General features: G+C 39.2%; 1 protein-coding gene across 3 annotated transcripts in view; it reads right to left on the reverse strand.

The window, feature by feature from the left end:
• RASGRF2 (Ras protein specific guanine nucleotide releasing factor 2) overlaps nucleotides 1-17,855 on the reverse strand; it is a 318,717-nt gene that overhangs the window by 114,535 nt on the left and 186,327 nt on the right. For 2 of the 3 annotated variants that reach the window (XM_027864223.1, XM_027864221.1), the window contains exons 16-17: nucleotides 14,935-15,060; nucleotides 10,817-10,906 (exon numbers count right to left, since the gene is read on the reverse strand). In XM_027864223.1, the coding sequence (XP_027720024.1) occupies nucleotides 10,817-10,906; nucleotides 14,935-15,060 (216 nt within the window). Of the gene's footprint in view, nucleotides 1-10,816; nucleotides 10,907-14,934; nucleotides 15,064-17,855 lie in introns of all 3 variants that reach the window. The other variant, XM_027864220.1, reaches the window with a different exon arrangement.

The raw sequence follows: 17,855 nt of genomic DNA on the forward strand, positions 1-17,855 counted from the left end.
CCCCTCTGGGGTCAGTGTCTGGGATCAAGTTTAATCTGTGTAGCTGAGAGTCTCCTGGGAGCCCTGGGCCACACATGTTTATGGTATTCCAGAAGTCTCCTTTTCCCTTACCAAACCAGACTGCCAGTCCTACCACCCATTGGGAGGGAGAAGAAGAGAGAGAGAGAGGTGAGGGAAGGAGGAAGAGACAGAGATACACAGAGAGAGAGAGAAGAAGAAGGAGGAGAAGGAGAAGGAGAAGGAGAGGGAGAGGGAGAGGGAGAGGGAGAAGAAGAAGAAGGAGAAGAAGAAGAAGAAGAAGAAGAAGAAGAAGAAGAAGAAGAAGAAGAAGAAGAAGAAGAAGAAGAAGAAGAAGAAGAGTGGAAAGTAGAAGAAAGGGAATAGGAAGAGGGAAAGAGGAAAAAGGAGACAAAATGCATTTATTAAGCATTCTATGTGCCAGAAGCTGTGCAAAGCACTGAGGATGCAAAGACAAGCCAAAAAGAGACTTCCTATCCTTAAGGAGCTTACATTCTAATGGGAGAAGACAATACATAAAGGGGAGACAGAAAGTGTGGCAGGGGGAGATGCAGCCTGGAAACCAGGCTGCTGGTGAGGAGGCTCAGAAACAGTTTTGAGTGATGTAAGCATGGCCAGGGCATTTTATGAAATAGCAATCTGGCCTGGAACTCATTCATCAGGAGAGAGGGTCACAGGGTAGAGGCATCTATGAAAGTCATGACCACAGTGTGAGGTGTGGAGCCTTGAATGAATGAAGTAAGGATGATCAAAGACAAGCCGATATTGCTCACTAGGGAAAACGGAAGAAGGTAGAGCTGGCAGGCCTCAGGGAGTCATAATCCACCTTCTCCATGGATTATTTCCCAAAGACAAATAAACAGAACATTAGAACACCTCCTCTAACATTAATGTCCCAATTTCTGTTTGTAATTTCTGTTCATGTTCTGTTCAAGTTTCTGATCTTAGAATCAAGTAGCATACAGCTTACACTGGCCACTTGTTTTTACTAGCACTACAAAACCAGTGAAGAATTGACTAGATCTTTGTCCCCTTGTTTTGTATGTTTCCTCTGAATTGCTGAATAATTCTAAAAGCCTTGCTTATACTGTGGAGGGGGTTCAAATTGGGACAACCCAACCTCTTGGGTTGCAGGATGGGAGTGGAAGGTGTTATGTGTCACAAAGGCAAACTTCAATTTTATCTTAAAATGATAATTACAATTTTTAAATCACTACTATGGCTTTACAATAGCTACCCAGGGAGGCGCCTCTCGGTTTGAAGAAGAGTATTTAGCCATTAAGCTCTTTCCTATTGCTAAGCAACAGTTTTGTTAAAACCAAACTGCTCCCTGATTCTGGAACAGCAGGAAAATAAAAGTCTACTCAATTCTTGGAAGGGCAGGTGAATATGTAAGGGAAATAATTGGTAAATGTCATTATATATAAGAGGGATTTAAGTTAATTCTTCATTTCTGTTAGCTAGATTTCAAAATATTTGGTAAGCACCTCACATGTGGCATGCTCCATTCTAGGGAAAATCAAATAAGCACATCTTTGCTGTCACAACGTTCTGGAGGAAAATCCCCCCACAAACTGCAAATATATTCCAAAATAAATTTAGATAAACATTTAGTCAAGTTTTATTGAGGTTTTTGGGATACCACCTAATAAGAAATGCAATATGTTTTTATTTCCGTAAGAGTAGCTCACTAAAGTGAGGTTGCTTGAATACCACATAAGGAAGGAAGGAATTGGAACTGGTAATTAACTCTATTCCTTTTCAATTTTACCATTTAACTTCAAATAACTATTGGGCCTAGAAAATACAAGTACATGTGAGAATCACAGAAACTGGTCCATGTGATAAGCCAATTTGCACATAAAAGACCACAAGGGTCAGGGGATTACAGACCCATGCAGATGCAAACACAATATTTGAAGTCTGGAGTAAGAGACTAAACACTTTTGGGACCTAGGTGGCATTTTTGATACAGCTGTTTACTTCAGGTAAGGCTTTAAGGAGAGAAAAGTTTTGGAAACTGATTTATGAAGTTTAAAAGATGGCATCTGGAAAATGTGTTTAGACCCTTGGACCAGAGACTAAGGTGTAAAACTAACAGGCTCTTGCCCAGGATGGAATGTACCTAACAAAGGCCTGGGAAGGTTAGGAAAAATTAATTTGACAGGAGATGTATGAATCTGTTAAAGAGAGTTTTTAACTGATAACTGAGAGGGAAAGAAAATTTGATATACCTTCCAAAACCACAAGAAGAAAAGCAGTAGAAAGGCACATTAGTTGCAGAAGAAAATACGTATGGACAGGTCTGGGCTCACCTCTAAAGGAAATCCACTTTGACACTGCTAGAGGGACAACGCACTGATATTTCAGTAAGCTCTTCTGTCATGCCATGGAGGCATTTTGAAGGGAAACGCAGCAATAGCTACCAGACAAGCAACCTCCCTGTTCATCAGGCTTTCATTGTTCAATGGTAAAAATTGAAAGGAAAGCCTACTGCTTGTGCTCTCTCCTGCTTTGGCTTTAGTCCTTTGCTCATTCTGCAGCTATGGAGGCCACATGTCTGGCCTCTTTTCTCAACTCTCTTTTTAGCAACTTTTTAGCAGCTTGCTAACACTATAAATTTGTTGTTGTTGAGTTACATCTGACTCTTAGTGACCTCTTTTCTCTTTAAAAGATAATTTTTCAAGAGGTTGAGGTAAGGGGAAATTTCCCTTATTTGATTAATAGAAGGCAAGATCTCTAAACTCCCAATGAGGAATTTAGAGTTACCCATGAGGCAATATCTGCTTCCCATGAAACCCCCCTTTTTTTGGATAAAAAAGCAGATCCCAGGATTCCTGAACTTGAGGTTGCTAGAGAAGTCTATCTCAAAAACTTTTCCAGATTACTGAGGTTCATGAATTCACATTGTTTGGGCCATGTGAGTGAAGAACACATATCTACCTCTGTCATGAGTCTATTCAAAGCTGCCATCCCATCAAATTCTTTAATATAGTCATCACTGTTCCTCTTCACAAGGCTAAACTTTCATTAAATTTTATCCAATGGTGGCATAAAAGAAACTCCTGAATAGAACTTTTTTAGGTAGTACTATTAAACAGAAGGAGGCAGCTAGGTGGCTCAGTGGTTACAGCACTGGATCTAAGGTCAACCATTAATCTGACCTCACACACTTACTAGCGGTGTGACTCTGGGCAAGTCACTTAACTTCTCTTTGCCTTAATCCACTGGAGAAGGAAATGGCAAACCAGTGTCTTTGCCAAGAAAACCCCATAGACAGTGCTGACATGCTATGGTCTATGGGGTCACAAAGAGTCTGACACAACTGAACAACAACAAAGTGAATAGAATACTATTGAAAATGCTTTTAAAACAATGTTAAACAAACAACAGGAAATGTTATAATATGTTTATTACAAGTGGGGACTGTTTCATTCTTTGTACCTGTGTCGTTAATGCATAGCATATAGCAGGTGATTAATATTTATTGATTAAATGACTTAAAACAAGTTATTGTCAATAAACTGAGTTTCCAGATCAAAAACGTATAGAAGAAAATGACAAGGAAAGACTTGAACAGAGAGAAAAGACATTTAAAGTTTTCTTTTTAAAAGTATTCCACAGGATGTAAACAACTGAGTCTACAGAGGCATGACTGACCCAGTTTTAAAGCCCACATGTCAGAAGAGGCTCTGGTTTTGAATGAAAATTTTTACTGTATGATTCTTCCAGCTTGCTTCTACAATCCAATTACATGTTTATCCAGACTACTATTTATCATGTTTCTTTAATATGACATGTATTTACAGAGACCTCGAAATGTTTGGCAATTTTAATAAATGAAATTTAAATTCAATGAACCAGCTTTTAATTAACTCTGATTCCACATCTTCTGCTTTATTTTAGAAAACACCACCTAGGATCACAGAACTTATGAGACTGGGGAAAAAAAACAGGGAAATCACCTAGCCCATATGCATCAAACTTCCTGGATACAAGTCTACACAACTCCTAAGTGCTGCCCAAGCCAGATTAAAACATAATTAAAATTATATTTACTTTACAAAAAGGAGGAAACTGAGGACCAGCAAGGTTAAGTCACATCACAGCGAGGACTTGAACCAGAGGCTTCTGATGCCTAATCCAGTGGCCTTTCCTTTGTACCATACTGTTTGCCCTCAGGATTACAGCTTTGTTGACATAATTCCTGCTTTTTCAGTTAGAACTTTATTAATGCCTCATGTCACAACTGTTTGATTGCTTACACTGGCTCTTGACTCTTTCTCTGAATCCTGTCCTTTTCTTTACCTATAATTTTGCTTTTCCCGGCCCACAGCAGCCAGCAGCCAGCAGCCTCTCTCACTACCAATCATTTGTCCAAGTGCTTGATTGGGCAGTTTAAGCCAAATCTGGGAAGTCAGGACAGCTGTTCCACGGTAGGGAGCATAGAAGAAGTTCATTCACCCATGAATACTTTCTAACCTGGGCTATTATCACTGGTGTTACAGGACTTACTTTTTCTCCTGCAGAAGTAAAGACAGCAATGGTTAAATACACCAGTGAGATCTAAGAAGTTGGAAGAGGGATTCACCTCTGGATAGGTAAATGGCTTAAATTATGCAGCAGCAATCACAGTGAATTAAGACAGGGTAATAGATATCACCTTAGAGAGGCAATATGGTATCACAGATCAAAGATGGCTGTCCTTGGAGTCAGGAAGACCCGGGTTCAAGACTTACCCCTGAAACACGGTAGTAATGTGATCCTGGGCAGCTTATTTAACTTGTTATTATACCAGGCAACTTGCTAACACTATGAGTTTGCTGTTGTTGAGTTATATCTGACTCTTAGTGACCTCATTTGGGGTTTTCTTGGCAAAGATATCAGAGTGGTTTGCCATTTCCTTCCATAGTTCATTTTACAAATGAGAAAACTGAGGCAAACAGGATTAAGTGAGTTGCCAGGGTCACACAGCTAGTAAGCATCTGAGTCCAGAATTGAGCTCAGGTGTTCCTCACTCCAGGCAGGTACTCTATCTACTGTGCCACCTAGCTGTCATTCAACACATTGCTTACATGAATTGGTGGAGGGAGTTTCTACACTGGGAGTTTTCTAAGCAGGAAATTTGCGCTATTGATGAAATCATAGATCTAAACCCTCCTCAAAATGGACATTGAACACTACTAACAATAATCTGACCTAGGACTTAGAACCACAATCACTAACCATAATAATAACTAGCCATAATCAGGTATCATCAATAATTATCATCATAATCATTTGTAATCAATTATAAAAAAGACAAGCAGCACCATTTGTGTAGCTTTACTGCACAAGTAAACTTCTAATTGTTACACTTCTCTTTGCCTTAATAAGTCCTTACTCCTTGTCCTACCTGAACAGAAGTCAGGCATGGCTAGACCTGAGTCTGTGCCCAAGTATGAAGGAGGACAATGCTGGAGGGGAGGGTTAGTTTCAGAAGAGAGTGAGCCTAAGGTGAGGCACAATGACATCAGACTGGGGTGGAGGTGGATAATGAACTTTGGTGAAGTTGAATAAAAGAATTAAGACAAAATGGAGATTGACATGTAGCCAGTCCAGCTCTTACCCTTCAGATGCCTGGAATAAGATTTTAATAGCGAGGCTTGCACTCTTTGGGCATGAGACAGGTCAAGAAGCAAGCATTGTAACAATGTCAAAATATTTACATTTCTTAATTTTCAAGAGTTCTACCTTTAGAATAGTCAAGATAGACCTGCTACTGATGAAGTCAGTAAGTTAAAATAATGATAAAAATAGCCTGAATGATATCTAAATCTCAAGAAACCAAAACCATCGCATTTTTTTTAAAATGGCACAAATGTTCCCTTTTGGTGTTTAATTGTGAGGGATTCAGCTGGAAAAAAGCTAAATGAACAATTTACAGGGCAATATTAGTCATATAGTAAATCAACCACACACTGCCACTCAGGTGGAGATTTTTCATTGTCCCTCTGGGTTTGAACTAACTAAAAGAAACCAGTGATTAAAAATCAATATAAAAATTCCAGAGTAACAGAGAGTAATTCTCAAATACACTTATGGAAAACCTGGGGCAGCACAATTCTTATTGTTTAGAGACAATAGAAAATAGAAGCTCTCCTATTAAGCCAGAACATTAGAGACTTTATTTTAAATTGTGGTGATAAGTTTTTACCCGTATTCTGGAACAACATCTGTCTGTATAATTAAGAATGTGCAAAAGGGTGGAGGTATCCATTGACTCAATCAATCAAATCAGCCTATACCATTTAAAGAAACTGACAAGATGCCACCTTCTCATACTTCTGTGAACAACAATACCTCCATGGAATCAATCAAACAGAGCTGTGAACTAGATGTGAATAAGATCTAGTCATTTCTATTGAATGAATGAATGAATGAATCAAAGACTTTAGACTAGATATGATCAGGTTAGAAGTCCTTGAAAGCCATCTGATGACATAGAGCACCATTGCACAGAAAGTATTTTCAGACTGGCTAAGAAAACGTGGCCATGCCCTGTGGGTTTTGAGTAAAATAGCAAGCCAGTTCAGAACCCAAGTATTGAAACTGAGAACCCATACTGGCCTGATCTAACCCCCCAGCCTCCTTTTATTGGGAACCATTATATCCTCAAAACTTTAACTTGGCCATGCCCTATGGGATTTTTATAAAACAGCAAGTCAGTTCAGAACCCAAGCACTCGACCATTTGGTGGTGAAGCCTCCAACCAAGCCTCTGAGAATACTGGCTTGCGGGGAAGGGTTAGGAAGGAGGAGAGCAACTCAGCCTATTCCCTGGCCCTTGACCAGAGAAGGACATCATGAACTTCAAAGAGCTGGAGGGTTTTGACTTTTCAATTGGTGACCTCACAGTTTCTCTGGAACAGCAAGGACTGGTAACAATGCCTGCATCCAGTGAAGTACAAACTAGACATACTGAGGAAAGGGAGCTTCAGGACTCTACGAAGAGCTTAGCAGAAAGCTACAACATGCCCAAAGGGAACTTCATAAACATTCCTCAAGCAAGAGAAAAGGATTTCTAATAAACAGGAGCTGTGAGTTACCCCTTTACAAGGGTGTGCTGGAGCCAGCTCAGACCTGCTTGTGAGCATTTACACCTTGGATATAGGCACATGGTACAAGTCAGTTTGATTTATTGGGGTTTTTTGTTTGTTTTGTTTTGGTTTTTTGTGTAGACTTAACAAAGTGGTAGAGAAAATGTTAATAATGCAAATTAAACTTAAAAGTGCATCATGTACACATTTTTTTTTCAGAGAGCTGATTTTTAAATATTTACTAGCATACCACTGAGCCTTCATCATAGGTTCTATCTAATCTTGAGCCCACTTTTCCTGGATTCTTCATGTATCACTAGGTGAATGAATACAAAACAGACTTTCAGGGCAATGTTTAGTACCAACTATTCTTACTATATCATCTTAATAAATACTCCTTTATAAAAGTTAATTCAGTTTGGATGACTGGTATCAACTGATAATCATGGTGGGGGGAGAAAGTACATTGCTGGGGACTTATGAATTATAGTACTAGAAAGCCATACCCTCCCTCCAACCCTCAGGGCTTCCCATAAGAAACAGCAGCACCTCTTTGGGGACTCAAATGGTCAGTACAAGTGGGAGCTGAGATTGTACTACAGTATACACCACTACACATGCGCTACACACACATACACATACATACATACACACGTACACACACCATTTAAGAAGTTATCAAAAGATAAGATGCACTGTCATATAGAAGAAGGACTCTAAGGGCCTCAGGTTATTCATGTGTAAAAAGAAAGTGCTAGATAAGTTGATTTATTTTTAGATTTAAATTATTTTTAAAATTTTTATTTTAATCTTTAAAATTAAGAAAAAACAAAATAACTCTTCCTATATACAAAGCAGAATAGAGAGCAGATTGTACGTGAAACTGTCAATCTCTTTTAAAGTTTGCTTGCTTTTCCCTTAAAGTATATAACTTTAAGCAATCCTACTTCATCTGTATATCCTTCTGTGCTTTCATCTGTTCTCTTCTGTTCGTTTTTAGACTATTTCAATGATCCTATTTACATACGGAGGACATGCTCCAACTCCCACTTGTACTCACAATTTGGGTGCCCCAGAGAGGGGCTAATATCTCATCTTAGGATTCTAGGGAAAGTCCTACGGACTGGGAGGTAGTTTACTTTTTGGCAACCTATCACTCGTATTCAAACCAAGCTCTTCTGACTCCAAGAGCAATGCTCTTTCCATTATGTCCTATTATTCATAACAAATCCAGGCTACATCTATTTTTGGTTACTGAGATAACTAATTTTTGGTTACTGAGATAACTAATTGGTATTGAATCAATTTTTTTTCCCAACTGGTTTAATAACCACATTCTGTATTAGATGAGTCCTGTGACCATCTGTCTATCTGTAAAGTAAGGCCAAAGTAGCTGATCAGCCATTTTTTGGTCCAATGTTTTTCTGTCTCAGTAGAGATGGATTTAGCATGGATTGTTGAGGTATTTTTTAAAAATGTGAACTAAAATGATTAGATAGTGGAAAATGAAGAAGAGTTAACACTAGAATATCCAAACAGATTATGTTTTGTGGCTCTTAAGAGCTTTCTGCTAGGCCATACTCTGCAGAACTCAGTAACTCCATTTTCATTCTTAGATAAATGATAATAATGCCTTTAATAACTCAGTGATCCCTAATTCCATAAAGCTTTGGATTAACTCAGGTAAGAGTTGGCTACTGGATGCGAAATCAGTAATCTAAATGTTTATGAAGCAATTAAAATTATGAGAATAAAGATGGTATGGGTATTGTAATGTTTGTATGCTGGTTGCAAAAAAAAAGGCAAATGAAATCAATTCTATTGGAGCGCAGGACTAAGGCTGTCAGCCCAGCATGACCGGCTTCACTGCTCCTCTTACGGGGCTGTGATTTCTCTTTTTATCCCAAAGGGCTCGAGCAAAGGGGCCCTTCCAGACCCTAACTGCCTAGGTCCCTGTGCCCCAGAGCTCTCTACTGGGCTACATATGATAGGAAGTCTTCTTTTCTCTAACTTCTAACATGCAATGAATTGAACTGGCCAGTTAATATTTTCCTTTCTTTTTATTTATTTATTTATTTAGCCCCACCACTCCTTGCTTTTTTTTCAATGATTATTCTACCTGGGTCCCAGACACTTTGATCTTAGCTTCCAAACAACAATGAGCTCTTTTTATAGTTGATGCTGGTCAGTTATCATAGCCATTCATATAGATATGGTAATACAGCTTGGTAAATGGGTATTCAAGAATCCATGTGATTTGAAGAGAGGATGGCATTTTGGAGTGGGGAAAGCAAAAGCAAAGAAAGGTCTCTATTAAGGTGGGAAGGAGTGGAGCAGTGAAGAGGTCAAGGTGGAGTTACTTTTACTCTGGTCTCTAAAACACAAAGTGATATTATCTTGGGGGCCCAATATGCCCATTCAACTTAGGAAAATTTTAAGTCAGTTTCCTATCACAAGTCTCAAAGTTTAATCCTTTATGTTCCAGAATCTTATGGGGAAAAACTTCTCATACACCACCCAGAAAATGGAGAAATCACTTTCACCTGAATTAAACCAAAAATTAACAACGCCTCAATTTTCTTGATACTCAGAGAATGAACTAGGGAGTTCTCAGGCTTGATTTGTTTTTTTATGGCAAGATGGCTTATGAGGATGGAAGGCAAAAAGAAATCCTCAGCTATTCAAAATGTCTAAATACCTATTCTATGAGTGTAACAAAGAAAGAGCTGTTCTATTATTATTTAACAAAGTCTTTCTTTTTATTGTATGGTAGAATGGAAGGAATAATAAAATAATATACACTATGACAAGTCAATCTGTCTCATAGTGTATCAGTATCACTATAGGCTGTGTTGTTTTGGTTGCTTAGGGAAAGAAGTTTGAGAAACACAGAGTTTATTTAAAAAAAAGAAATCTTTGTTCTGGTTTTCCAAATGAAATACATACAGCCAAATGATCATGAAAATGAATTCAGTCAACCTCTAGTCTCTTCAATTCCAAGAAAATTTATATAACCACTTCAGTAGCGCATATTCATCAGGAGAATCTCTATTCTGGTTCAATTTTTAGGGAATTTACACAGGTAATACCAATTAGTTCCTAATGGGTGGCATGAATAAAAACTCATAGGCTTGTGAAAATGGACCTTTTTATTCTAATTGAACATTGTCTAATTTTAAAAATGACATAAGCCAATATCTAAATTTCCACCTTTGTGATTTGAACTTGGGAGGGTTGTTAAGGTCAATATATGAAAAAGGTTTCTCGGGCCAAAAATGGCTACAGGTACTTTTCCCCTCCTTCAATATAACTTTCCCTGTGCTAGTGGACAGAAGTCAAATAGAATGTTAAACATTTCATCCTCCAAATTGTAATGATCATATTTTTCCTACAGTCTATTTTTAAATTCAACTTTATTTTACATTTTATATTTTCCTAAGCTCTTCTTCCTCACTATGAAATTTAAATGATGGCTCTACAAAGGGACTATGATTCAGCTAGAGCCAAAGGGACCCTCCTCCTCCCCCTCACACATATATCCCACCTTCTTCCCACCCACCTGACATCTGCCTTCTATGCTTCACTCAGTTAAAACGGATACGCATGTTCTCAGGAGTTCAGCTGCTGAGACTAAAGGGGTAAGCCAAGAACAATCTAAACATGAGAGATGGGAATCTCTTCCCTTTAACTTTCCAACACCACACTATGCTGGGCACTCACCTGGTGGACTCCCATGTCCCGCAGCAGCAGTGGCTATAGCGAAAGCAGAGGCAGGGGAAACGGAGCAGTGGGTATTATCAGCTGTCTGTCCTGTGAGTTTAAAAAGAAAGAGAAAGTCGTGGTGAGATAGGCTGTCTATATTCTGGCAAGAGCACACACTGGATGACTGCCTATATGTAATGGGGGGCTTTTTTAGCCCTGCCCCCTGCCACTTGTCTGCTACTCCATTTCATGGTCTACACAAGTACTGAACAAAAGTGTGGAGCAAATTCTAACCAGTTTACTGTGCCTAGAGACCATGCTTTTAAGTTGGAGACTGCTTAGGAAGAATTAAAATTTCTGTGCCTATTTTTGGAAGCTGGAGGAAGGCTATTCAGCCTTCACCTTTGCACGCCTGAATCATGAGGCTCTTTGTTCAAAATCCCAAGGAGCAACAGATACACAGATAATGTCCATCAGGGAAGACAAGAGAGGTCCTTTAACTTGAAAAACGTAGAGGCATGGGGAGTCTTAACAACCCCATCCTAAGCCCATGAGAATTGGACCTCATTTCTTCGTGAGGTATAATAAAATTAGAGGATAAGCTACAGGATGGATTAGATTCGTTGCAGCTTCCTTTTTCATTTTCTCCTTTATCACCCCCCCCCCAACTGTAATGCTCAAAGATTCCAAAGCATAGATTTGGGAATGGAGGAAATAGATAACATCTTGTTTCCCTACCACTTAAAATGCTAAAAAGTCCAGAGCAAGACCTAGAAGCAAGGGAAAATGTTATAAATATTATAGTCTAGACAGCGAGATTAAGTTTCTCCTGTATATAAGGGAAGACTAATAGGAACTTCCCACTTTGTACTACTTTATGTACCTGCATACCCAGATGGGGCAGCTAGATGGCCCAGTGACTGCCAGGCCTGGGGACTAGAAGACTCATCTTCCTCAGTTCAAATCTGGCCTCAGACACTTACTAGCTATGTGTTCCTGGGCAAGTCACTTCACCCTGTTTGTCTCAGTTCCTCATCCGTAAAATGAGCTGGAGAAGGAAATGGTAAATCCAGCAGCTTTGCCAAGAAGACCTCAAATGGGGTCACAAAGAGTCAGACGCAACTGAAACCACTGAACAATGACAACGTCCCAGATATTCAAACTTACACTGGTAGGTTCCCTATGGATCTGAATCCAGAGGCCCCTGTAGGACTGGTGGACTATGCTCCCAACTGAAAATACCTACGTATCTTGCATGAGATTAAGAAGTAGCTATGTCCCCAAAATGTCATTCCAGCAAATCTAGTTTCAAATATGTACAATTATGTATTATGTCTTTAGTTTTTCTGGTATGGCAGCTGCCTTACCACAAAAAAATCTCCTATTTAGAAAGCATCTGCTACAAGATGGTGGGGAAAATAGACAAGAGGGCAACTTTAATAAGAGCCTATAATTTTGTATCATTACCAGTTCAATTCAACAAATAACCATTAAGCTCATACTATATGATCTCCTCCTCCAAGCATTTTTAAAAACAGAAACAGACTAAATGTGATCCTTCTTGAAGGCAAGGAGATGAATCACATGCTGTCTCATATACATTTCAGTCTTCAGGTTGTAGTGCTGTATACACATCATGTGGTAAAACTTTGCTATATTTCCTTTTTAAAACTTACTTTGCAAAGAACATTTCACAAGTAACCCTAGTCATGGAAACATGAAGATTTTTTTTAAGTACTATATTTCTTATTAGTTACAGTCATGTAATGAAAATACCAGCAAGCCACCGATTACTGTTTTCAAGTACACTGACATGTGGGGCAGCTAGGTGGTGCAATGGATAGACTGCCAGGTATAGAGTCAGGAAGACCCATCTTCCTGAGTTCAAATCTGACCTAAGACACTTCCTAGCTGTGTGACCCTGGGCAAATCACTTAACCTTATTTGCCCCAGTTTTCCCATCTGTAAAATCAGCTGGGAAGGAAATGGCAAACCACTCCAGTATCTCTGTCAAGAAAAAGTCAGACATGACTGAAAAATGTCTCAACAACAATACTGATGCCTGAAACTGGTCTCAGACAACTTATAAACAAGATTGCTCTGTAATGTGAGACACTATTTCTACTTCTTTAACTAAATACACTTAAATATGGAACGTTTAAAACCCAGGTGCACACCATGAAATTTGGATTAGAGCTGCTTCCTGGCAGGAATAAAGTCAAGAGGTCTGCTAGGATTAAAAATTACCCAGGGGCCTCCAAACCAGTCCCTTGTCAAGTTATTCCTGGATCTGAAGGCTCTGAAGGTCTCAGGGTCCTCCAACAGTGGGCCAGTCTACACTGGACACCTGAACCCACTACAGTCACCCACACCCACACAAGCTGACCTACACCTGATTCTGAGGCCCATAATGCAGCCCGTTGGCTTCACTCTAATCTGGGATCGTAGATTTAGAGTTGGAAGGAACATTAGTTGTCACCTACTTCAATCCATTTGTTTTATAGAATAGGAAACAAAAGCCGAGAGAGTCTAAGGGGCTTGTACCACGTCACATAGATGTTAAGGAGCAGAACAAGGAATCAAGCCCAGGCCTTCTGTCTCTAAATCCAGTAGTCTTGTACTAGCCCCTGGTGCATCCCTATATCATTTCACCTCGTATTCAGTGAGAGCTTTTGGTTGACCTCAAAAAGTCAAGATGAAAATCCTCCACTTTTCTAACTGTACTCCACTCACCAACATCTGCTGTAGAATAGCCCCACATTGGGAGTATGAGTACAAGTGTGTCACAGAAGTGTTGGTGTTTTCTTGAGGTTACTTGGGGTGAATTTGGTTTTACAGTTGAATTATTTTCTCTTCTTATTTTATATAATTGGCTTAAGAAAAACAATTCAAAAGCAACTAATATTTTAAAGCATTTGGGCAAGGGAAAAATAATGAAAGGATTTTTGCCTTTTCCTCCGATGATTTCACTTCAATTAAAGCATTTTTCACCATGACCATACACAGATTATTTAATTAAATAGTACCTCTAAATTTTCAGTTCTGTACAGATGATCACTACTGTTACTAATATATACTGTGCTACTGGAATGTTATAAATGGAACAGGACCATCATGGGGTCCTTCCAGAACTAGAAATACAAGATGAACCCACTTTATGTATAAATATATATTACATATATGTAGCCAACATTTATATATCACTTATTACATGCCAGTGACTGTGCTAAGTACCTTACAATCATTATCTCCTGTTATTCTCACAACAACCCTCAGACATAGGCACTATTATTAGCCCCATTTTACAATTGAAGAAACTGAGGCAAAAAAGGGTTAAGTGACTCACCCAGGATCACATAGCTAGGAAGTGTGTGAGGCTAGATTTGAACCCAGGTCTTCCTAACTTCAGGCCTACTGTTCTATCAACTGTACCATGTAGCTGGCCCATTCTGGCATGCATCATGTTGTAATGATGTCCTAGGTACCTAATTTCTTCCCACAAACCCTAAAAACATGTCCCCTCTAGTGGTTCATATAAACTCATCAGATTCTGGAGATAGTTTTCACATTCTTCTCTTGTTTTAACAATCATTTTATGCCTATTATTCAGTTGTTTCAGCTGTGTCTGACTCTTTGTGACCCCGATGGAGGTTTTCTTGGCAAAGATACTGAAGTGGTTTGCCATTTCCTTTTCCTGCTCTTTTTACAGATAAGGAACAAAGGCAAATAGGATGAAGGGACTTGCCCTAGGTCATACAGCTAGTAAGTTCAGATCTGAGGCCAGATTTGAACTCAGGAAAAGGAGTCTTCCTGACTTTAGGCCTAGCACTCTATCCTCTGTGCCACCTAGCTGCCCTTTATACCTATTAGAGTAGGTATAAGACAATTTAACAATCTTGATTTATGTAAAGTATGGTGTAACATTATCCTCCAAAAAGAATGCTAGTGAATAGTGATAATGAATTCTTTAGTCATTTATTTGCTCATTACCCAGAATAAAGTTATTTATGTCTATTACATCCAAGTTATGTGTGTGTTTGTTTGGTTTTTTAGTTGTTGGTGCAGGGATTTGAGGATGCAGAAAATATTTGGAACACTGCATTTTTACATTTCTGAAACTGTTAATAAGGTCTTACCTCCAGGTGGACGATATCGTAAATGTCGAGGAGTCGAAGGTGATCGGCATGGTGAAAGTTCAGCGATGTCCACAGCTGGAGTACTTTCAGATATTGTTCGATCCCCGGACACAGTTTCAAGAACTGCTGCTTTAAAACAGCATAAATTTTAACATGCAGGCAAAGTTTCCAGGTTTTTCCTGACAACAGCGTGCATCATGTTAGACAACGCTCGTTACGCTACATTAGCACCACATATTAATTAATCTACATTCACAGTGCTTTGACATAAGTCAAGTCACTTCTCCTTGAAGTGACTTTTATTTTTTTGGAGAAAATAAATGCCATTAAAGCTAAGCAACTTTTATTACTCAGATATAAGGTACAGATTCAGAACTATGGACACTCATTTGCTTTTAGTTCATTCTATCTGACTATATGGTCATGGTTTCAAAATATCATGAATAGTCAGCTCTTAATTATTCAGGAAAATGGGATAAAATCATGTCAATGAATTATAGTAATATACAGATAAATTAGACTGCCAGATGATGAGGTGCCTCAGGCCTCAGGGACTCAGGACAGCCCTTGATCCCTTTAGACCAGGAAGCCAGCCCCAATTTGCGAGAACTATTTAAGCCATGAACATAAAGGTCCATGAGCCCCTCCCCCTTGGAATTCTGCCACCCCCAGCGCTTTCCAATACACTAAACCTTTTCAAAAATACAAATTATCAGCAAGGGGGTAGAGGAGGTGGGAGGAAAGAAGAAACACTCCAGAACAGAAGCATGGTTAGCCTCAAAGATGAGATGTTTTCTATCTTTGTATGAGAGCTGAACGGTCTAGATCACGGCTTTTTAAACTTTTCCCACTCACGACCCCTTTTTGCATTTTGGCAGTGTCCGTTGGCGCTTCGTGGTGTGACAGCATGCACAATGCACAGTATGCGTGCTTTGGGTTCAGAACCAAGGCTGCAGTAAAGCTGCACAATGCAATACCGGCAAATGTTGCCAGAAACACCTCGGATTCACGACATGTTTGATTTTTAATTAATTTGGGTCATTGTGCATTCAGAAGCCCTTTATTGTTGCCAAATTTTTCATGACCCCATACAGGGTCACGACCCATAGTTTAAGAAGTACTAGGACTCCAGATCAGGGGTTTTTCACCTTTTTTACGTCATGGACCCCTGTGGCAAAATGTATTGCCCCCTTCTCAGAATAAGCCTTTCAGATAGAATTTTCCAAGAAACCAATTATATTAAAATGCGGTTTAAATTTTTATTTTTTTAAAGTTCACAGACTACACATTAAGAACCTCAGGCCTATTACCCTATGGCTTGGGTTCACAGATCACTAGGGAGCACTGACTGAAGTCTGAACAAGGCTCATGGAAGACTCTGGGATAGTTTAGTCTTTCTTAAAACAATTAACACCGCAAGAAAAAGATGATAGGCCACTTCGGGACCACCCTGAAGGGTACAGCTTTGATGGTCCAGTATGCTCTCCACACTTAGACCACCAGCTTAATCTGGCAAAACTCAAACTTCATTCATGTCATTCCAAGTTAGAAGTTCCTTTTCCTGAGTGACAAAAAGCTTAAGCAATTTCAAACCACTTGGTTTCTTTCTTTCTTTCTTTTTTTTTTTTTGACTCAGGTCTTCCAAAGGCTCTTGCTAGTAAAAGCTGAGTCCATCTCTCAGCATACATGTCAGCAAAACCATTCAAATCAACCTACCCTTCTGGCAAAGGACATGGACAGCCAAGACATTCTGATCCTAAGATTCACACTCAACAAGCTTTCCGTGAGCCTCCATAACTCCACGTAAACCATTTCCACACTGCTCGTTTCAGGAAATAAAGCCACATTTTCCCTCTTGTTAGACACAAAAGGGCTGGGAGGAGAAATTTTGAGACTCCTTAATTTGAATGACATAATTACAATAAAGCTGACAAACATACAAGATGCAGCCAGGGAATAACCCCAAAATAAATGCTTAGTTGTCATATTTATTATTTTCTAAATAGTGCCTTCAAAACTCTGTAATTCAAGGCATCTGCTATGAAAAGAGTACAGAAAGGACCAAATCTATGTTCGTAATTTGATTCATACTATTCATTTACTTGAGGGGAGAGAGAAAAAATCATGAGTCAGCAATTACATCAAAACAAAAAAACTTTCTAAGGAGTCAGAGCTGGACTGCATTGAAATAGAGTCTAAAAAGAAAGGAAAACCACCATGAGAATACAACAGAAAGGAGTTATCATCCCTGGAAGAGTAAGAAAAGGGCACATCCATGAGGCTTGTCTACTCTGATCAAGTAAAAGTAGCTCTGCCTAGAGAAGCATGCGCCACCTCATACTCCAACATTGGAAAGAATCCAAGACTTCTTCACACAGGCTCTCCCTGTGGTCCTCAATCCCAAAATATCCATTGCTGAAGGATTCTGGGGGTGGAATGTGTACCACAAGAAAGGGTTAGGTAAACAAATAGCTTTCTTAGGTGCTCTGCTATCAGTCATTTAGCTGAGATTCTACAAAATAGTGGGACAAATATGTGCAAAACATTAGGAGTACTTTCCTTCAGTCTGTGAAGAGGACATATTCTAAGAAACATTAGAAGAGATAAGCAATTCAACCTGTAGGCATACAGCGGAGGGGACCTAAATGAAAACCAGGTAATAAGCTTTGAAGATATGTAATATCCTCTGCTTCTTCTATTCATTTTTGTTTGGTTATCTAGGGAACTGTTCCATTGGCATTTAAAGTAGAGACAGTCATAATGGTATTTAAGAGTACTGAGGTGCAAAAGAACAAGGCAGGAGTGACTAGGGTAGCAGTGGTTAACACGGGTGTGGCTCATACAAATTTGGGGAAGGGAGGTATGAATCAAATTAATGTTGCCTGATGGAATATTGAAAAGTATTTTCAAAACTGTTTTAA

The sequence above is a fragment of the Vombatus ursinus genome, unplaced genomic scaffold (assembly GCF_900497805.2).
Source record: "Vombatus ursinus unplaced genomic scaffold, bare-nosed wombat genome assembly UNPS02014774.1, whole genome shotgun sequence".
In the NCBI taxonomy this organism is placed as follows: domain Eukaryota; kingdom Metazoa; phylum Chordata; class Mammalia; order Diprotodontia; family Vombatidae; genus Vombatus; species Vombatus ursinus.